Source organism: Astatotilapia calliptera, chromosome 20 (genome assembly GCF_964374335.1).
Source record: "Astatotilapia calliptera chromosome 20, fAstCal68.1, whole genome shotgun sequence".
Taxonomy (NCBI): Eukaryota; Metazoa; Chordata; class Actinopteri; order Cichliformes; family Cichlidae; genus Astatotilapia; species Astatotilapia calliptera.
Genome location: NC_137441.1, coordinates 16,573,671 through 16,596,624, shown reverse-complemented (window position 1 = coordinate 16,596,624; position 22,954 = coordinate 16,573,671). Strand labels below are relative to the sequence as shown.

Genomic DNA, 22,954 nt, shown 5'->3' with positions numbered 1-22,954 from the left:
GGTGACAGATGCTAGCTGTGGTGCCGCACTATGCTCCTTTGACACAATGTGTAGTATGGAGGAATTTCTGTCACAGAGGACAGTCTGGGTGGCTTCGTGCTATGTAAAGAGACCATATGGCTTGAGGAAACACATGCAAGTAGAAGTTCCTGACGTTTCTCTATTATAAACATGTGATCACACCAAGGTTATTTTCTGCTGACTTCTACTTCTTCTACTTGTCACTGAGTTTAAGATCTGGGACACTGTAAAGATCTGCTAAAACTCCACCATGATGAAGCACTCTGCTCTGTCTGCATGCGAAGATTAATGACCAGACTGACTGTGGATCGCTTCATTACGCACAAAAGTTTAAGTTGTGCACAGTTCAGTAACAAGCAGTGGGTATTCTGAGTGCTGTCATTGTGTGTACTTCAGTTCTACTAATGAGCACTGCAAACATGCTGCAGGCCATGAAGAAGAGTGAAAGCAGCAACGTGATGCTGAGAATGTGAGCAGGTACCAGTGTGAGGAACAGGTTTACGATGTAGTGAGATATATATATATAAATATATACACATATATGTAAAATGAGGACTCACACGTCTGAAAACGTGCAAAGAACTTGTTGTTTACTCTGTCGGGAATGTGTGTTTGCTACAGCTTTACTGCACTGCTGGATGATGACACTGTGATGTATAGAAGAATGTCGCTCTCTGAATGCTAATCCTTTTGTTCCGCTTGGAAAGGCTGAATTTGTGCATCCTTATCCTTATAGGAAGAGAAATGCAATCAGGTGTGAGCATCGGAGGGAAGTAACTAACACCTCTTCAAGAGATAAAAATCACAACCTGAAACACTGTAAATAAGATTATGATGGATGGAAGATTACTTTAACATGAATGCAGTTCTATCTAAACTGCATGAAAACATGTCTGACTGCAGCTTCTCTTGGTGTTTTGTGTGTGCTGCACTGGTTTTGATTTGTTACCCAGTGCCAGTTTGAGCACAGCTTGATAGAAACATATAGATCTTCTTTGTTTCATGACGCTTTAAAAGTAACCGCCGTCCATCAGATTTACACCTCCTGATTATGACACAGCGTGTTAGCAAACATGCTCATGAACCTCTACAGTAGCCTCAGTGTGATTGCACACGTTGTGTAAGGGGCGTGGTCTCCGGCCTGCGTCAGTGGAGGAAGCCACGGAGAGAGCCGGCTCCGGGCTACGACACAGCGGCGAACATAAGAGGAGAGCTGGAACCACAACAATGGCTCTCTGTGTGGGTCGTTCACACACATCAGTGCACATGTTTGCAGCAGGGCATCAATCCTGTTCATTTCACTATATTATAATATTCAAACTCACCCAGCCCTTTTTTATTTTGGAGTCATTAAGTCGAAAGAATTCAAAAAGCCAAAGTGCAGATTAGATTTCCTCGACCTGTAAAAGCTCCCTGTAATCTGTAGACTGAGTCATTATTGATGATGATCAGTGATATCTCCTTAAACAACAGGCTTGAGTCTAACAGTCAGTATTGATCATTGGTCTGGCTCACCCTGAAAGAGGTACTCCTCTGTGTTCATGTCAGGATTGTCAGTGATGATGTCGAACGGGGACCTTCCAGCCATCATCTCAAACATCAGCACGCCCAAAGCCCACCAGTCCACGCTGAAGCCTGGGATGAACATGACATCACATTCAGACTGGATGTGACATGTGATCAATAAGCTACAAACCAGAGCTGAGAACAGAGGTCAGGTCTCTGTGGTGTTTGGTACACTACATGGCTCCGCACATGTACAGACACACAACACGACATACTGCAGTGTGGACAGGCTGACACACGGCTAACGTTAGAAAGAGATTTAAAGACACACAGAAAATGTCACACATGCAGGAGTTACTGCTGTATCATATACATACATATATGTTTTTATGATGTTACTTAATAAGGTAGCACAGGAGCACATTTGGACCAATTAAACACATTCACATGTATAACATGAAATGTTGTTAGGCAGCACATATTAGTTTGTAATGGTCTGTGAATGGCTTGATTTAGTAGGACTGTCAAAGTGTAACCCTTTACACTGCTCCTGTACTCACCATAGTCTTCTCCTCTCAGGATCTCAGGCGCTATGTAGTTTGGAGTGCCACAGAAAGTACTGGTGGTATCACCTGGTCTGATCCCCTCCTAAGAAGTAGAAGACAGCAGCGTTTGGAGAGATCAACAAGAGCGCGCTAGACCTTCCAGTCAATACTGACCTAATGCATTATTGATAATGCTACAGCTGCCCGCACTCTGTTACCTTGCACATGCCGTAGTCTGTGAGCTTGATGTGTCCCTCGTGGTCCAAGAGCACGTTGTCCAGCTTCAGATCACGGTAGATGATGCCCTTTTCATGTAGGAAGTTCAAAGCAATGCAGATTTCAGCAGCATAGAATCTGTGACGAGATGAGAGGTGAACATTTCCACTCGCACATGAGAACATGTTCAAATCCTTCCTGCACAGCTGCATGGATTTAGTGACAACGCAAATCGATGTTTACAGACCGTGACTAAGAGTGACTCGTCTCAATCGTTCAGAATCGTTCTCCAGCATCTGCTTGTGATGCTGTCGAGCGTTTGTGTTACATTTACAGAAGCTACCCGTGCTACAGCCATAAGAACAGACTTAAGTGAACCACGGGGTTGGAGGGCGCATGTAAACGCTCTCCAAAGCCTGATAGCATCCACACATTTACTTTACAAAAATAAGAGACGCAGCAGGAAGGTTGTTAGATTTCTAACCTGTGTGTGTTTTGGGGCCAGGTCAATGCAAAACGGCCCTCAGTGCACTAATGCCTGCGGTGCTATATCTAACCTGACTAAATGACTGTTTCTCTTCCTGTTTCTGATTAGTTGTTGGGATTTTTATTGTTCTCCTTTTTTCTTATAATGTAGGAATTGTGAAGATTTGGCCTTGAAGACACAAACACTCATTAGTTTTGGTTGAAACTTTAAAAAGCTGAAAGACCAACAAAAGTCCAGCAGGTTCAAATCTGCAGCAGGCAGTGTTCACCTCTGCAGAAATGTAAGACATGTCCTCCCAACAGCTGTGCACGTCAGTGGGACTCAGCATCTGCTGCAGGACTCTTTGTTTGTCTTATAGAACTAATGAAAACTGGTTTTTATAGCTCTGGCTAAATGTTGGTGTCATGCTCCAAACAGAGCCTGGGACAGATAAGTACAGTTTACAGTTCCCAGAGAAGGACGTCCCCACGTGGCCTCTGTCCTCGTTCCTTGCATATAATTTACTCAGCTGCTGCCAGAGTTCTTAGAAATCTAAAGAAGCCATCGATAACACCTCCAGCCGTGTTACAGTGGGCTTTGTAAACACTACTGTTTACTACTGATAGCTGTCACTGGGTGAGAGGACACCCTGGACTGGGACGTAACTGAATTTGTGCGTCACATTTGCAAAGTGTGTGTGCGTTTCATGCAAAAGCAAAGCCACTGTGTAGTGGCCGTATCTCCAGCTGTGTGTACATGAAGGCCCACTTCACAGGTGTAGTTTATTCCCTGTCAGACGGAGGTCTGTCAGTACCATCACTCCTCTCTGAGGCCACGGCTCCTAACAGGTCAGCATGTGGCAAAGCACCTGCAATACTCTGATACGCTTTGACTCCTGGGTCCACACAAAGTAACAGACATTAAAGAGACCATGTTCCTCGTGCCAAACATTTCTTCTTCTACTATGGCTATTGTTATGACAGCTAGTCTATAAAGCCTTTGTAGTTTGGGCCATCATTAGATGTACTTGGAGTGCTTCTTCGGTGAGTCAGTCAAATGTTTTCTCTCCATGTGTAGGTTGTGTGTATTCTGTCTCTAGGAGATAAGCCTTCATTAAACCTGACAAGCCTCTCGCTGTCTGCTGCTATAAATCTGTGAAGCACTGAGGCAAAAGACTGCAGTGGAGAAATCCCACGTCGCTCCCCCACATTTTCACGGTGACAGCCTCCATTGTACGCTGTTGTTTCTTTGTTGCCATCAGACTGATGGAAGCTATGGCCTATCAGCAGCACAATCCCCTGCCCACCAGCCCGCCTCCCCCACGGCGTGGGGGAATGTGGCAGGGCTCTCTCTCTAAGAGCGCTGCTCATGAATATGTACCATCATTATGAGTAACTAACATGCTGCTTTGCATATATACAGCCACTGCCTCCACAATCCAGATTGCATGAGCTGATAGGGGTCCAACGGTGCCTCTGTAAATTACACAGCCTTTGATCCGCTATTTATCAGAGACGCAGCTGGAGCGCCCCGCGAGTAGACAGCCACAATGAATTATGGGTGCTCATTATATTTTAAAAGGAGGGTAAAAGTGTTGAGACCTGTTAAAGCATCCTATGAAGCATATCTTCAAACATATGTGTTTAAAAGAAGACACACCCAGTATGAATCTGTAGACCGTCCTGAAAACCGCTGATCTGGTGTGGTTCAGGCATGCAGCTCCTACCTGAGGGCTCTGACGTCTAATACTCACAACACTTTTCACAAAAACAGCTGAACATGAGTCTGCCCGCTCTGCACAGCCGTGCGTTGAACCGGCCCAATGCTGCACGTACACATGGCTGTATCGCCAGAGCAGCCCTCATGATTTCCTGCGTGTAAACTGAGGCTACGTGAAAATATAGGTTATGCTGTCCCTGAACTTGCTCCGCTCCAGGGATGCAGATACAATGGTTTGACCCTTCTGGAAGTCGTTTACCCCAAAATTGTTCACAATTGTACAAATGGGTTTTCTGTGTCATGTCAGTGTAACCAAAATCAAGTGTACCCACTTCAGTGTCATCCTGCTATCACAGAGGCCTCATTTACCACCTCAGACTGAATCAGCTGCTGCTCAGTCTTCATTCAAACATGCGACCTGTTCATAATGCACATGTGGGAGTACACCTAAACATCATGTACCCTCTAAAGATTCTCACATTGTGGACAGGGACCATATTTTATGTGGATAATGCCTGGAAGCTGGCGTACATCTGGAGGTTTACCTTGCGTGCTCTTCCGGGAGCTTCCTTTGTCGTTGCATATGAAACATCAAATCCCCACCGTTCACATACTCGATCACTAGAAATAACCTGGAAACAGAGCGAGAACATTTATGAACAGACGTTACATCAAATACTCTCAATATGAACGTTATGCAAATTTTAAAAAAGAGCATTTCTTGCTGGTCTTCATTATATCAAAAGAAAACATGCACCTTGACTCAAAAGCCCCGTTTGATGTTATTTAATCAATAATAAAATATTATTGTATTATGATAGTATTATGGTAGTATTGTGATAGTATTAAGGTAGTATTGTGATAGTATTAAGGTAGTATTGTGATAGTATTAAGGTAGTATTGTGACAGTTTTATGGTAGTATTGTGATAGTTTTATGGTAGTATTGTGATAGTTTTATGATAGTATTAAGGTAGTATTGTGATAGTATTAAGGTAGTATTGTGACAGTATTAAGGTAGTATTAAGGTAGTATTGTGATAGTATTAAGGTAGTATTGTGACAGTATTAAGGTAGTATTAAGGTAGTATTGTGATAGTATTAAGGTAGTATTGTGACAGTATTAAGGTAGTATTAAGGTAGTATTGTGATAGTATTAAGGTAGTATTGTGATAGTATTAAGGTAGTATTGTGACAGTATTAAGGTAGTATTAAGGTAGTATTGTGATAGTATTAAGGTAGTATTGTGACAGTATTAAGGTAGTATTGTGATAGTTTTATGGTAGTATTGTGATAGTATTAAGGTAGTATTGTGATAGTATTAAGGTAGTATTGTGACAGTATTAAGGTAGTATTGTGATAGTTTTATGGTAGTATTGTGATAGTTTTATGGTAGTATTAAGGTAGTATTGTGACAGTATTAAGGTAGTATTGTGACAGTATTAAGGTAGTATTAAGGTAGTATTGTGATAGTATTAAGGTAGTATTGTGATAGTATTAAGGTAGTATTGTGACAGTATTAAGGTAGTATTAAGGTAGTATTGTGATAGTATTAAGGTAGTATTAAGGTAGTATTGTGATAGTATTAAGGTAGTATTAAGGTAGTATTGTGATAGTATTAAGGTAGTATTGTGACAGTATTAAGGTAGTATTAAGGTAGTATTGTGATAGTATTAAGGTAGTATTAAGGTAGTATTGTGATAGTATTAAGGTAGTATTAAGGTAGTATTGTGATAGTATTAAGGTAGTATTAAGGTAGTATTGTGACAGTAGTATGGTAGTATTGTGACAGTAGTATGGTAGTATTGTGACAGTATTAAGGTAGTATTGTGACAGTATTAAGGTAGTATTGTGATAGTATTAAGGTAGTATCGTGATAGTATTAAGATGCTGGAAATACGACGTGGGTGGATCCTGACATAAACTTTTCACAAATGGGAGTCGAGCGATTGAAGCGACTGAAATGTGAGCCAATAATAAGAGGGAGTAGAAAACACATTAGTGGGTTGCCTAGGCAACCGAAGCCTGGGCTATCCTCTGGTGACCAACTGTCGATTAAAGCAATGCACAACGAGTGAATCTCTTCATATGTGCACGAGGTTTAGAGGTGAGACACAAACGACCTGAGCAGTTCCACAGCATGTGCATGTTACATCGTAACCACGTGTTTCCAGCACAGCCACTCTTCACCTGGCTGCCTGTCTTTTCCTCCTCTTCCCCACCGAAAAATTCATGATGGAGAGTCACTGTGGAGGAAATATAGTACAGCTGCAGGTGGTGCCTGGAGGGGTGTTGCTCCACAAAGGAGACTATGCGGAAATGGTTGGATGAGCAAGTCATTCAGCTTCGTTTATGTAATAACACCTAAAGTGTTATTAAGATGATACTGTGGAGGACAAATGTGACACTGCATGTTGTATGCATGTCTTTATCCTGTCTTCCTTCTCTCACCCCAACCAATCACAGCAGATGGCCCCGCCCCTCCCTGAGCCTAGTTCTGCCGGAGGTTTCTTCCTGTTAAAAGGGAGTTTTTCCTTCCCACTGTCGCCAAAGTGCTTGCTCATAGGGGGTCATGTGATTGTTGGGTTTTTCTCTGTATGTATTATTGTAGGATCTACCTTACAATATAAAGCACCTTGAGGCGACTGTTGTTGTGATGTATAAATAAATTGAATGTATGAAAATGTCCTTATATAGATTTTGAACTTTTGGGGAAGTTGTCAGTATTTATTACAAATCATAACAAAAACAATAGTAAAGTAAAAAAAAGTTCAGCTGTTTGATGTGTCAGCTGTTGGTCACGTGATCTTTATGAAGGGCTGTTATGGGTGCAGCCCTGCTGGGTTCAGCACTGTTTGAGGAAAACAGTAAAGTCCTGAGTGTGAACAGTACCTTTAGTCCTCACATCATGAACAGGTTTTAATAGATCTGCAGAACCATTGAATGGAGCACATTACAAATCTGAGCCGTGGTTATTTCCCAACTACAACAATGACCTCACTGTGAAAACACACCGCAATGTCTAATCTCTTTCAATTCAGTAAATTTAGACACACAATGTAAACCTAGTGACACAAACTACAACTCATTTGAACTTTGACCTCGGTGCATGATGGAGCTCCAGGGCTGCCTTGAGCTGGACGCTGCACAGATCACACAGAGTTGAATCAGTGTCAGAGTGCAGCGACATTGTTGCTGTGACACAACCCTAACGACCCACAACATTGTGCTTTCTTACTAAACACTGAGGCCCAGAAAGCAGTTTGAAGAGTTCACTACGCAAAGTTAAAAAAGGGAGGAGCTTCTGGAAAACTGTCAACCTGTCTTCAGATACGTGTGGAGCTACTCAGGAACAGCCTTCATCTGTTTGTCAGGTCGCCTGAATCTGTGCTTTGTTTTAAACAACGGCTCAAAGCTCATTTTTATACTTCACAGCCGTGAGCCACAGTTTACAGCTAATGTGCGCATGTAGGAAGACGTACGACTAAATATGTGTCTGTATGCTGGAACATATACTTTGAATCTGTGTGTTAATATGAAGTTAGACGTTAAGCTTACTTCAGCAGACTGAGGTAAGAACGGGCCATCGTCAAAGGAGTATTTAGTGAAAAGCACTGTACCCGACAGCGCTCACAGTGTCAGCTTTATCCTCTTACCGACTTTCTGTCTGGAAACAGGAGTGGAGGCCGACTAAGAAGGGATTGGTCGAGGCCTGCTCAAAAACATGCTTCTCTGTCTGCACCCAGTCAATATCCTGCAGAGATGAGACAGACACAGCATGAGACAGATAATGTGGGAACAATCGGTTTGTCAGTAGGCTTTCTCAGACAGATCGATGGAGATACATCAGGTCACTCGTGTCACTGGTTTGAACAGCCCTCACACACAGAATGGGAGATTAATGGAGTGCAAGCCATGAACTCGGGAAACAGAAGAGCTCTCTATTGTCCTTTAACACGATGGCAGGTTTAAGGCACTTGAACCACAGTGGCTTACATTCACTTCCCAAAGTCCATCTTTTATCTACAGTTTGTAATTTTGGACTAAAATACTGCCAATAGTAAGTGACGTTATTACAGGTATGCAATCTACAGTGTTTGCTGCAAAATTTGACATTATTTTGTGACATCAGCATCTCATCGTATCCAACCCTTTATACTGAATCGCCTTTCTAAATCAGGTGTCACAAAATAACAGCTGAAAGCACTCCAACTCCCAGAAGTCCTTCAGAGTACCCAGGATGTCATGGATGCTGCTCAGTGCTTTGCCTGCAGCGAGGACTCTGAATCTGGAGTTAAAGCATCATTAAACTGTGATCAGGTGTGTGTACACTGTGCCGTGATACAAAATTCCTTTTGGTCAAGTCATTACTGCATCCAGCCATTATTATTATTATTATTATTATTATGCAAAATAAGTCATAGTAACACGTCTGACATTTCAGACTATTTGACTCTCAGTGGAATCACCTTCCTGCTGTCCGTGGATTGTTGTTTGTACAGAAAGTGAAACTTTGTCATGGAATAAAACGTGTCCATGTGGGACAACGTGAGCTGGTCAGATGATGGACGATGCTGTAGTTATAGGACGCTGGTCCTCAGCCTATATGTTGAGCAATATTGCCATCTAGTGGACTTTCATCACACAACCACAGCACAGTCAGTAGGCTTTCTGTATTCAGGCCTATCTCACCTCCTTACCAATCTCTCTCTCTGTCTTTCTTTTAACATATGTTTCAGCTACGATGTTCTAGGACTACCTGATGACTTTTGAGGCAGAGAAGTCACAGAGTCTAAAGAACGTGATCAGAGTCTGTTAACTTAAGCTAAGCTTTGAGTTATCAGACCAGCAAGCCAGACGAGTCGAGAGCAAGAAGTGAAATCAGAGTAACACAGAAAACAGAGCTGACTCAAAGTATTTCAAAGTCACTGAGTCTTATTGTATCCACAATCCACCCACAGAAGTCACGTGTTGTTTCTAAGGTTATGATCAGTCCTGGAGGACAGGGAGCTGTCAGTACTGCTAACGTACCATGCAGACAGACTGTGTCAGAGACACTTTCAAAGAAAGCTGCAGGTGTGGGCATCACTCGTGGAAAACAAAACGACACTTTGGCTCTTGTAATGCTTCTGTTTCTATGAATATAACATGTTTTTGCCTGTGGAACATTATTTATGCAGACTTCATGTTCATCTGGTTATTCATCCCTGCAAAGAGGATGTTATACCCGGATTTCATCTGCTGCTTTCAGTCACCCACTCACTTCTTCCTCCTCAGCAGCTCTGTGCCACCTCCACTCCAAATTTCCCCTTCTTTGTTCCATTTCCTTCCAGTGTCTGGCTCAGTTCCATTCCCTTCCTTTAGCCAATCCCGATTCTCATATTTTCATACCTCCCCACTGTTTCCTCGTCACCCTTCACTTCCAACTTTTACCCTCCACTCTCCTCTGAATATTGACCTGTTACATAGTCTAGTGCTCCTAAATCTCTCCAGAGCCCTGCTGTCTCCATGCAAGGTCAAAACAATGAAACAGACAGCGTGCAAAACCAGCTGCCCTCTGAGTATTCGAGAAAATATAAACAGAAGTATTGAAAATTCCCCACATTCTCAATGAAATGTGTCCTGCTGTCCACCACTGGTCCAGTTCAACCCTACATGTAAGACAGAAAAAAGCGGTCCGTGGCTGGGATGTGCCAACATCACAGATCCTGACATCATCTGTGTATGTGGACTTCAGTGGAAATCACTGGGTGCTGAAGCTGCTGTTTACACACTTTTATACAAGAATTTACTAATGTCTACCAAATCTGTTCCAAAGCATTTCAAAAGGAAAACAGCAACAGCTGTCCCCACGTAGGCTGATTTATAGAGTTATATCCCCTCCTGAAGGCAAACATTACACTTCTCAGTCTTTGTGCTTAGAAATCTTTGAAACCTTCAGTGTTTAATGTTTGTAGTTTTCCTTCTCTTGTTTTTCTTTTACGCTTGCAGCTGTGGTGGTTAATGTTTTCAGTCAGTTGTTCTGGACTGTTACAACACAATGAAGATGGATGAAGCCTCCAGGTCTGAAAACTCACAGCAGTATAAATCCTGCATTCTCTCCAATGTCCAGCAGGGGGTGCATTGCCTGTTGTAAAACTAACTAACCCTAATTTCCTTTGGGATTAATAAAGTATTCTGATTCTGAATAGTACAGAAGTCAGTGAGAAACACTAACTCTGATGTTTTCAATCACTAACTCAGTCTTCTGTATAACACACGGTGGTCACATTGTAAATTCAGGCCTGTCAGTGGGATGCTGCACAAGAAACCTATTGTTGTAAAGCATATATTTTATACTTATTTGATCCTCTACAATAAACCGAGGATTCAGGCTCTCACAGACCAGCTGTGCGCTACATATAATACAACTACTGTTTACAAAGCACACCTGTCCACAGAAACCCATGGGAAGACCAACAAATGTCAACCAATGTCAGCCTCCTTAAGGCTGGAATGCAGCTGGATAGGGTAGTAGTAAGACTACACACCTTTGGAGCAGGAGTCGCAAGTTTGATTTCCACCCAGTATCCAGTAAGGGTCCTGGCTAGACCCCCCATGCTAAAACCAGGCCTAAACTTGTTAATGATCTAAAGGCAGCTGGCACCACAGTCACCAAGAACACCACTGGTAACACAACACACAGCCATGAACTGAAGTCCTGCAGCAAAGTCAACCTTCAGAAGAAGGCACGTGTCATCTTACATTTGTCAGTGAAGATCTCAATGATTCAGAGAAAGCTCAGGAGAGAATGCTGCGGACAGATGAAACAAAGAAATGAGGTTTTTGGCATCAACCCACCCTGCGGTGTTTTGGAGGGAAGAGAAGTGCTGAGTATGAACCAAAGAACACCAACCCCACCCTCAAGCACACAGGTGGAAATATTATGCTTTGGATGAAGCCGTGACCTCCACTAGACACTCAGGACGGGTCATGGATGGGTCTTCTAACAACAAAGAAGTGTCTAAAGGAAACACGCACTAAGGTCATGTATTGGCTTAGCCAGATTCCAGACATTAATTCTTAATTAAAAACCTGTGGAGGGAGGTGAAGCTTCACGCTGCCAAGCGGCAGGATTTCGAGAGTTTCTATAGAGAGGAGTGTGCTAAAATCCCTCCTGACATGTGTGCAAACCTGGTGACCAGCTACAAGAAACCTATTACTGCTAACGAGTACTCATGTGGTTCTAGGGGTTTAAGTACTACAGTCAGAGTTTCTCCGGGTGCGCTCACCTCGTCGTCATGGACCAGCTCCTTTTTCACCACCTTCATGGCGTACATCTGCTCGTTCTTCTTTAGCCGCACCAGCAGAACTTTGGCATAGCTGCCTCGTCCTATTACTCGAATCAGGTCAAAGTCAGCCAGCCCGAGAGCCAGTCCCTGGGATATCTTAATGCCATCGATGCCATCAACTACTGCTTTGATATCCTACAGGGGCAGAGGTCAGAATAGCATCAATAGCATAGTTTATGTAGAAGAATGATCACACAGTCATTTTCAAAGGGATGGGCAGCTTTTACATTATCAGCGTATTATCCTTAATGAGTCGGTCTTACCTCTGTCTCGTCTTCTGCTTTATTCACTGCACAGTTGTGTGGTAAAAACGGTACTGCAAAACACAGATCCACACCAAACTATGACCATCTGGAGACTGTCGCAAATGCTTTCTTTCCCTCAACCAGCAGAGGGAGGCAGAGCACACAAAATAAAGACCCCTGTTCTTACCAAACTAGGCTAATCCACAAGGGGCCCCAGAGCATCTCATGGGCACAAGTTTACACATAAGCATCTCAGAGTTACATAAGTGATGACAGCGAATGAGAAGTCAAGAGACCAGGCCCACTGGTCCAAGCAGCCACTCTGGTACTCATTTCTTTGGGGACTCGTAAAATGACAGCGGGGGCCACTGAGGGCTCCTCAGTTATAAATTGTACAAGTAGCTGTCGTTTAAGGAAACACTAAAGAAACTGGTGTAGTGGCGCACATCTCTGTAGAGAACAGCACTCTTCTTTATTTTTTATTCACTCTCAAATTTAAAAGAGTTTGTGTACTTTCAAAGAGATGTTGTCACCCTGTTTATCCACAGATATCACAGTTACTCTGAGACAAACTCAAATGCATTCTTATGCTAAATATTTGTAGTCATTTCAAACAAAATTACACTCTATTGTATTTTATTGTAACATTTCTTAGGGCCCACCCAACGGTCAGTTCACCGCCTACGAAGGACCACAGAAGACATCAGAAAGTGTGAAAAGTGTTAAATGTCCTATGTGTTAGAGTCCAAACAGTCCAGGACATGAATGCAGTCAGACTGGGACATGTAGTCCACAGTTTCTAGACGTGCATGGACTGGGTTTGGATGCTGTGTCCAGGATCCCGTCATGCTCTCTGCTGACTTATGTCTCATAAAAATGCAGCAGAGTTCAGAGTTTCCCTTTTTCATCTGGATCTCAAAGAAACCTGCACTCATACAACGATTAGCTTTCTTAGGTAACTCAGTGGCATATAAAAGAAATGCATCTTACTCCCATCTGTGTCCTCTGTGTCATCCAGTGGAAGGTCCACCTCGGCACTCTGGGCATCTGAAGGGGGCTTCTGTGATGGCATGACTGGATCCTGAAGAAAAGATTTCAGATATTCACCTGCATTTCTTTGCAACATGCCCTATCAGATATCCCGTCATGGCTGTGCAGTCCTGGACGAGTGGATGATGGCTCATGTTTACGCTCAGGGCGAGGTCTGTATTTCAGCTCATGGGCAGAAATGTTGCTGCTCTAATGAAGTGTGGGGGTTTCTCCAGAAAAGGGATTTAATCTTATCCAGGAAAAAAGGCAGTGAAGATAGCAGCACAGTCGCGGAGCACATACTCCATTGACTGCATTGATTTTCTGCTCAGGATTTGGGTGATTGGGGTCAAAATTTTGGATCTTTCTGTTTGGCCAGAAGCTTGCATAGCGCTCTAATGGATTGACTACGTGGAGCACACTGGTCTGTGGTCACGCCGTCCTTGTTTTGTATCAGTTAGGATATCACTATATTGCTGGTCTTTGAAGAAAGACTTGTTTGAAAGACTAGCTTGTTGTTTCTCAGCTGTTTCAAAACCATTTTAATTCCTTTTTATAAACTGCTTCACTGATAAGATAAGACATCACTACTTGATCTTTGAATCTCATGTAAAGCAGCACACACACCAAACACAAGTACATTTTAAAGACATTTGTGACAAACTGTTCTGCTGTGTTTTGTTGTTGCTCCTGTGCAGAACCTGTGTGGTTCCACTTGATGCTGAGGCCTGAAAGGTGCTACTGTGACGCAAGATTAGCACAGTATGCTGAGCCCAAAGCAAGAGGTTTCAGTTTCACTCACTTTATTTACACTGAGAGCTGACTGACTCAGAATGACTCCGGGTAATGAATTAACCCTGAGAGAGTCAAACTTCAGTTTAACATATAGAGTTTGAGAGCTCTAACATATTAACCTGATACTTAAAACAACTACTTGTTACACTGTTTCCAGCGTTGGTCTGACACTGTGTTCACTCTGATGGGAAAGGAGATTGAATGTTCCCAAATAGTGCAATCTGATTGGTCGGGAGGGACTTTGATGCAGTAGCTGTTCAACAATCCCTGCCATGGCCTCCACCTTAATGTTTGACAACAGCTTGAGAACATAATTAGTCCCATCAGTAACACTGACTAGCTAACTTTTGCTCTACATTATTAGCCTACTGCTAACAAATTAAAGAGATTAAACAACAGGGCCAGTGTAACAGCTGCTCTCTATCCACCTATGACCAAAGAAGGGTCAATCACTGAGTGCACCTAAGGTTAAAGATTATTCTTTGCATGTCCACAGTTTACACACACCCCTCACTGATATGAGTGTCATGGTAATTTTGGGCTTTTGATGGTTTCTTTGAACGGTTCTTTGTCCAGGGAGGGAAAAAGCTTTCACAATGATCCATGCAGACAACAGGAGCCTCTGTGCAATTTAATGGGCATAATCACATACTCACCATAAGCCTTTGGCAGGTCTGAGGGATGAGTCTGTGACAGCGCTTATGGACCAGCAGTTTGCAGGTGATACACTTGTAGCCCTGACTGCCCAGCCCCCATATCCTGTCACTACAGTGGGCACAGTAGGCTTTCTGTAAGACAAAAACATGCACCCTTTTTAGCAGAACATATATGTCAAAGTCAAACTTTGCCACTACAGGACGGACAATGAGACTCTTCATCGTTTAAATGAGGAGTCTGATTTTCATAGTTAGCCTTTATGGCTGAATAGCACAAACACAGCTGCAAACATCCACGTTTGTAATCAGTATTTATTTTAATACAATTATTATCACGACAGAATAAATACACATCGTTCATTTATAACAGAGAAAATCAAAAGACATTTTCAACAATAGAACTCTGTCTTCATAAACAACAAGACGGAGACTGTGCTGTCTGCTCGTTCACACTACAAATAAAACGTGACAGCAAACGCGCTCTAGTGTGAACGCTCAAAGCGGCCCGCATGGGTAAAAGATGTCACACAGAACGCGCTCTGTTTACACCCAGACCAACAGTATTGTTTGACTGATGGCCCACTTGTTTTGGACTTTACGTTTCCCAATTTTACTTTAAGTTATAAAGTTATTTTGTTATTTACATATGGCCTAATAATCATCCTTATTGCTGTTTTAGAGAGGAGCGGTGCTTCAAAGGATAGTTGCAGATTTCTGTCAGAATCTGCAGATTATACAATACAAATTAAATGTTCACGTTTCTCCAACGTTGTCTTCCCAACAGTTTCACCGGATGGCCAGGAAGCGTTCACGATATCTTCTCCAGCGCTGATAATTGCCGTCTGTCTTGTGTCGGTGACGTAAAAGACCGATTTAATGCGACATGACCGTTCAAACAGCAGTCGCTTTCTGAAACATCAGATATGTATCGGATTCAGCACCACATACGAAAGTGACCCAGATCGGATTTGAAAATATCGGATGTGTGCTGTTCACACTGTCATACCATGATCGGATATGGGTCGCATAGGGTCAAAAAAAGTCGAATTTGATGCGCTTTTTCCTGCAGTGTGAACGTAGCCTTAGACATGTCATCACCGCCAACCCAGGAGGGTGATGACATCACACCTTTTTATGGCTGAGGTGTAAAAACTGCAGTTTGTGTTTATTCCTGTTTGTCTAATGTTAATATTTGTTTGATAATCTGAAACATGGAAGTGTGACAACATGTATCTAATACTAATGTTTCAAATGCTGCGTGTGTGAGTGTGTGAGAAAAAGGTGATTGACAATGGAAGAGAGACAGACCATCATAACACTTATAAATGTCGGTCTGTCCTACAGAGAAACTGCAAAGAAAGTCAAGGTGTCAGTGAGTCCAGTTTCCTTCAGCATCCAAAGGCTCAGAAACAAACTGACAGGAAGAGGTCTGCAGACCCAAAGACACGACTCAATCAGAGGACAAGTTTCTGAGAGTTAACAGCTGTGTGATAGGCGGCTCACAGGACAACAGCTTCAAGCAGCTTAATAGTGGTCGTCGTAAGAAAGTCTCAGTTTCAGCTGTGAAGAGAAGACTTTGAGCTGCAGGTTTGACAGGACGAGTTGCAGCAAGAAAGCCAGACGTCAGAATAAGACAAAGAGGCTTGGCTGGGCCGTGAAACACCACCATTGGACTACTGAAGACTGGAAGAAGGTATTATGGACTGATGGATCAACATTTGAAACCTTGTGTTCATCACACAGGATCTTTGTGGTCGAGTAGGTAAAGGATGGTTCCACAGTGTGTGGTGTCAACCGTCAAACATGGAGGAGGAAGTGTGATGGTCTGGGGCTGTTTGCTGGATCCAGGGTCGGTGACTTGTACAGAGTGAGAGGCTCCCTGAACCAAAACACGTACCACAGCATTGTGCAGCACCATGCAGGACCCTCTGGTATGAGCCTAGTTGGTCAAGGCTTCATCCTACAGCAACATAAAGACCCAAAACATAGATCCAAGCTGTGCCAGAACTACCTCAGGAACAAAGAACAAGGTGATGAGCTTGAAAACATGGAGTCCAGCACAGTCTCCAGACTTAAACCCCATCAAGCTGGTTTGAACTGGACAGAAGAGTGAAAGCAAAGCAGCCTACAAGGTCCACGTTTATGGGAACTAACCCTACAGATATGGGAGAATATTTGATTTCTATTGTAGAAAGAAGCCACGACTGTCTTCAGCTGTTATATCTGCCAAAGAAGGCTACTCTGATGGGTTAAAGGTTAGAATACACTTTGGTCTATAAACTGATTCCATGATTTCTTTTTTAACTCCAATTACTTATTTGTGCTATGCTTTCATTTCAGAGTGCAATGAGACAATAAACTGCATCACTTTCAATAAAAAACTGGAAAATTTTGGGTTTTCTTAAACTTTTGAGCGGTAGTGTGTATTTTTAAGTGGTTGGATATTTTATATATTTACTAATTACCATGATTTTTAAAATGATAATTATAGTATCTTCTTTTTGCTTTCACGAGTTAATGTGAGTTAATGTTTCTATGGTTTGTTCTGGTAGGAGGTGCTTAAGCATGGTGTTGGTCCAATGCTGGACTGCTGGCTAGTCACCATTAGCCATGGAGTTATCCCCGAGTTTTATTTCAGCCGAGTTCCTGTAGGGTCACAGACACTACTTCATGCTGAAAATATGGATTTGTAATGTTATTAATACGATAGATTTCTAACTGGACTGCACAACCTCAGCCTCACCCTTTATGTACGTGTCTCTAACTCAGACTCGTCCTTCCTCCTCGTGTCCTCGGCCAGGCCAAGGCTTATTGTAAGTTTACTCTGTTACATGACTTGGTGTGGAGTCCTTTCTGTGTAGTTGTACCAAAGCTGCTCGGTGTCTCTGGGCAGGCTGTCACCAAACCGTCTCCCTGGGAAGTGAACACTTGAGATGCAGAGTGTGTGCTCGGCTGTACTGACATCATTGTAAAGAACAAAGTCCCAGTCAGTACTCTATTACCATGGAAATGCTTCAGCAAAGACTTCAAGTCCTTTTCCTCGAACACTAAACAGAGTTAAAGCGCAAACTTTCACCCACACCCAGCCTGACAGCGATGTAAATCTAAGCTTCGGGTTCTTTTTAGGATTTTTTTGGATGATACAAACACCAACATGAGAATAATCACAGGTACAGATGCACCTGTACGCTGACTGGATATCAGCCCTTGACTGACATCAGCATAAAAATACCAAAAAAACTGACCCATATTTACACTGGTTAAATGATTAAATATTGCATGGCCATGATGAGTGTACGTACACGTCTGTACATGATAATACACGCAGTCTCCTTGAGACAGAACAGTGAAACACTGTAAAACTGACTAAAGTTGCTCTAGTTTCTCTGGTGCATCAGAACGGCTCACCCCAAACGCTGTCCCTGACTTAGCTGGATCTCACTGCTCTGCGCTGCTGCAGAGCACATACATGTGGCTGTACGGAGAACCCTGCAGTGTCAGGCTCCAGGACATTAGAGGACAGTAAGTGGTGTATTAGTGCACACCACTCTTCTCCAACATACTGACTCTGCAAACCACACCTTGGCCTCTGCCACTGTTAATGTGATGATCAGCAATGTTTATGATGACTCGTGTGTATTCTTGTCATCTACGTGGCAGCATTTGGTGTTTCCAAGACTCAGAGAGGTCACCAGCTTTTAAGAACATGTAATAAACCAGTCAGAATAAGCTGGGATAGAAACCAGCACAGGGGAGAAGCATCTCTCAGAGCTGTGCTTGTCACGTGGAGGTCCAAAGTCCTGCAGCTGCCTGCAGCTTCAGATTAAGGAGCAGAAGGCACTTTATCGATTGATCCCAGCAGGCAGTGGTACAGATCGTGCGAGTGCCCGCACACTGACGGGCCTAATATTGCTGAGAAATGATGTGCTGTCTGCTTTGCTTTTAAGAAAACTCATCAGAGCAAAATAACTGATAACACCTGCACAGAATCAGGCCGTTACAACAGCAAAGCATCATTTACAGAATATAATGTGCCCCAGAAACCACCATCCTTACTACTGTACTGAACTCCAGCATGGTACAGTTACAGGATGCCACGTGTGCAAACAGTCCAGTCAGAAAGTTTCCTCACTACTAAACACTCCAAAACCGTTAGAGGTATTATAACAAAGAGGAAGTGATTGGGAATGACAGCAACTCAGCGACAGTGATATGGCACGTAAAACCACAGAGTGGGGTCCAAGGATGCAGAGGTCGTGACCTTCATATTAGCTGAAGAACAGCTTCATGGCTGAGCAGCTCCATCCAAGCCTTACACCACCGAGCTCAAAGCAAAGCCTCACATGCATTTCAGCTGGCAGAAGCACAGAGTAACAAATGGGAACTGGTCTGATTCTTACAAAACACTTTTCTACTCTCCCAGAGAGCTCAAAGCACCTCAATACAACATGCTACATTCACCCATCCACTTCCTTCTATGGCTTTAAGTGCTTACTAACCCAAGGGAGACAGGACTCGAACCCCCAACCTCCGATCACTGTATGACCTGCTCTACCTCCTGAGCTACTTCTCCATCTGGCAATTCGATGGGTAAATATGAGTTTGACGGTTGCCATGAGAACGGTGCTGATCTGACTACATGTGCCAGGTTTTAGGTTTGGTGTAGGAGGTATTTTCGTGTGGGGTTGTGTGTCAGCAGTTTCCTTTAAAGAAATGCTTCAGCATACCAAGACATCTGGGACGACTTCATGTTTCCAACTTCGTGGGAACAGTTTGGGGATGGCCTCTAAGACTGCACACCAGTGCACAAAGCAGCTCCATAAAGACATGACTGAGCTGACTGGCCTGCACAGAGTCGTGACCTCAACCCAAGATCTCATCCACCTTTGGGATGAATCAGAGCAGCGACTGCGAGACACTCGTGTGTGCTGTGTCTGACCGCACAGATTCTGGAAGAACACTCAAAAATCCCATAAACACTCCAAAAGCTTCAACATTCCCAGATGAGATGAAACTGTTATAGCTGCCAAGGTTGGGCCACCATCATATATGAAACCCTATGGATTAACAATGGGGTGTGACTCAAGTTCATATGCATGTGAAGGCAGATGAGTGAATACATGTGGCAAACCTGTGTCTGCCTGAAAATGGCTTTGTTTTAAGCCCAGTGCCCAACACCTGCAGGTCCTGTATATGGATGCTGTTCACTGAGGATACAAAGGTCAACCATTGACAACTCTCTGTCCCACTCCTCATTACGCCCAGTGTAACTGACGTCACTGTGGGAAAAAGACCAGGCTAGAAAGCTAAAGATACAATATAATATACTTCATCTGATTCGGTTTACACATCTGTAACCAGCAGTCACAAACATGCTCCTCTCACGTTTGAGCTAGCATGTTTTGTGTTTGCTTGTGTGGATTTTGTTCCATGAGAGGACGCTGTCAGTCATCCTCCAACGCCGTCCTCATCACATGGGAAACAGGAGCTAAAGACAGCCCACGATGTCAGAGGGGAGAGAGCCAGAGAGCAGCTTTGCCTCTGAAAACATCAGACGGAGAGGGAGGGACGCAGATGTAAAGAGAGAGAGTGAGAGAAAGGAGGAGAAATTTGGCCTACTTCTCCTCAGCTCTTATTTATATCCTGAGGACAACACAGTAACCAACCAGAATCCTGGGAGCTGGCATAGCAACAGTCACACAAGTCCCAGTCTGAGAGCCAGCTGTTTAACAATTCAGGCGCCTGCTGTTATGAATTCATGAAGGAAACAGCAGGAACATCTCCTGACTTGATGTACATTTCCTAATGGGCCCCAATCTATAAATCTAAATATCTATACACAACACTCCTTACATGCCACAGCTGCACAGTCTTTGTATGCTAAATTAGTTAAATGCCTGATTAATATGCACCACAAAGCCCATGAAGGTTCAGTAAAACTAGGAATGTGAAGCTGTGTGTCTCACTGCCTCGTGTGTTGGAAGCCATGACAAGCCGAGCTCACAGAACTGCTCAGGCTGATGCTTTCAATATGCTGTCCAATCAAACTGATTTACCACATGTGGAAAAGACTTGAGTGGTGACAAGCAGTGGGCAGCTGGTGAATACATGTGTGCAGCGTAATGTTTGGCTTCTAATAAAGGTTTAATCGTGTCACCGTGGCAGGATGGGTATTACCTGTAAGAGCTGTGGAGTCACTGAAAGCATTTTAGATTAAAGCTGTGATAGAAGTAAACGTGACTTGGTGTAGTGTGGGTTCTGTATGTTCCCATCTTCACAGCTGTGTGGGTTCTCTGGGGGTACACCAGCTTCCTCTCACAGTGAAAGACACACATGTCAGGTTAACTGGTCATTGTGACACTGGCTGTCGTGAAGAATGGGAGCACGGCTGCTGCTCGCCTACCTAAGGTGGAACCACCTCTGGTCCAGTGATGGGGGGAATGGATCGAGAGATTTGTGCCAGGAATCTGATGAAACCACCTGTACACTATCCCACCCACCTGATTGTGCCTCTCAGTCTACATCCTACCAGCTTTTATCTTACATCCTGGAATTCTGTCCTGGATGGTCTCTGGAAGACCTCTGCACCATATCCCCACTATCACCACCATGGAAACCAGTGAGCTTTTATACACCACTGCCACAGTAATGCCAGAAGCACTTGAGTATAAGATAAAGCTAGAAATGCAGGCAGATGACACCCCCTGTGGAGAAAAGACCGCTGTCAGGCTGTTAGCAGCTGAGTGTTCAGCTGTGGTGAACACTGGGCTATCTTGGAGAAAGTTCAGCAGGATTACGACAGGAAACGACCGTGGATGGAATATTTCCTCCCACGTCACTCTGCCATGGTGGTAGATGTGAGGGGTTTAGGGGAGTGTTCCACATCTGCTTTTCATTCTATGCAGCCAGGCAGGAGACCTGTCTCTGCTCATCTTCTCCTAAACCAGTGGTAGTTGTGCAGTGTCAAATTCATTTACAGTTCTTAGAGTTTGTTTTGTTTTGAGTTTGTTTGTTCTGTCTCTGTGGTGAGTCTGGGTCCCAGGGTTTAGATCCCGTCGTACTGTTTCTACTTCCCTGTGTCAGCACGCTGTGTTCCTCATCTGTTGTTCCTAGTCTGTTACCTACGGGGTTTCCTCAGTGTATTCCTGGAATTCCCAGTGTTTCCCTTGGATGTTGAACTTTGTTTTGCCACTGTTTTGGATATAAAGGTTCTGCCAAGTTTGCCTCACAAATTTACACTTGGGCCCATTTTTTGGTAAATGGTAAAGGGACCGGGTCTTACACAGCGCTTTTCTACTCTGAGCACTCAAAGCACTTTATACAACTTGTTCATTCACCCAATCACATCCATTCACACAAGCACTTGTCTGGGTTTTCAATGCTACCTAACTAACATTCATACACGTTCACACTCCGATACTCAGACACACTCGGTATAGTATCTTGCCAAAGGATATTTGGCATGCAGACTGGAGCAGACTGGGATCAAACCCGCTCTACTACCTGAGCTACAGCCACCCGTGCTTTCATGAGGTGCTTTCACACCTTCATGAAAGCACCGCCAAATTAATTCAATAAATATCCTGTCTAAATATAAAATCTAAATCGTGGATATTCACTTTTTAAAAAGATGGGTTGTTCTTGTTCTATATTATACCTAACTATCAGAGCTGCTCAGTGAGTGGGTCATCAGAGGTGTGCAGGTATCTGCACATAGGCAGTAAGGGCTGGGTGCATCTCCCCGCCTCCTCAGCAGTTCCTATTAGGGTAAGATGCATTAGTCCCGGAGACTCTGGGCAACTGGTCCTGTTAAAGCTTCTGTACACTGTGTAGCAAGTCCTACACCTTTATGTCATTCTTAGGACCTCAGTGCAAATATTAAAGGTCCTGAATGGGAACATAATCAACATAATCAAGGCAGGGATTACACTTTCTCCTACATATTTGGTATTTTAAGATGAAAACTGGTCTTATTTGTATAGGCAGCAGTGAAACTGTACACGACAGCAGCATGAAGCGAACAGCAGCTCTCTCACTGTGACGATAGTTGTTGTATGTCACTATAGTGTATACCTGCATACAGTTTATTTCTTCATTGAATAAGGCAGAGTGCATCAGTAATACTAACCCCGAGAGCCATAGTGCTGAGCCAGCACGCTGCCTGCACTCAGCTTATCCACTTTCTGGTCCGCACATTAAGACCATCTCACTCCAAGCTGGATTACAAACCAGGAAAACAAGCACACAGCTCTGTCTGTGAAACTGTGTGCACTGATTGGAGGGCGTTTACATTTCCATGATCATGGGCATATTGTCCTGACACAGGAACACCAAATATCATCCTCTAAACCACAGGGCTGGCCTCATTCATCATCATGTTCGCTGAGGCAACATCAAATGGAAAACTATCCCACACAGAGACACCCAC

At 43.5% G+C, this 22,954-nt stretch overlaps 1 protein-coding gene across 6 annotated transcripts in view; it reads right to left on the bottom strand.

Annotated features, from left to right (window-relative positions):
- prkcz (protein kinase C, zeta) overlaps nt 1-22,954 on the bottom strand; it is a 106,212-nt gene that overhangs the window by 25,406 nt on the left and 57,852 nt on the right. For all 6 annotated transcript variants that reach the window (XR_013904323.1, XM_080295470.1, XM_026155088.2 and 3 more), the window contains 9 exons: nt 14,527-14,658; nt 13,037-13,127; nt 12,065-12,117; nt 11,742-11,936; nt 8,127-8,224; nt 5,019-5,105; nt 2,291-2,426; nt 2,088-2,175; nt 1,537-1,656 (listed from right to left, as the gene is read on the bottom strand). Coding sequence is in view for 5 of the 6 variants with exons in the window: in XM_080295470.1 (XP_080151596.1) it covers nt 1,537-1,656; nt 2,088-2,175; nt 2,291-2,426; nt 5,019-5,105; nt 8,127-8,224; nt 11,742-11,936; nt 12,065-12,117; nt 13,037-13,127; nt 14,527-14,658 (1,000 nt within the window). In the remaining variant the exon portion in view is untranslated. The remainder of the gene's footprint in view (nt 1-1,536; nt 1,657-2,087; nt 2,176-2,290; nt 2,427-5,018; nt 5,106-8,126; nt 8,225-11,741; nt 11,937-12,064; nt 12,118-13,036; nt 13,128-14,526; nt 14,659-22,954) is intronic.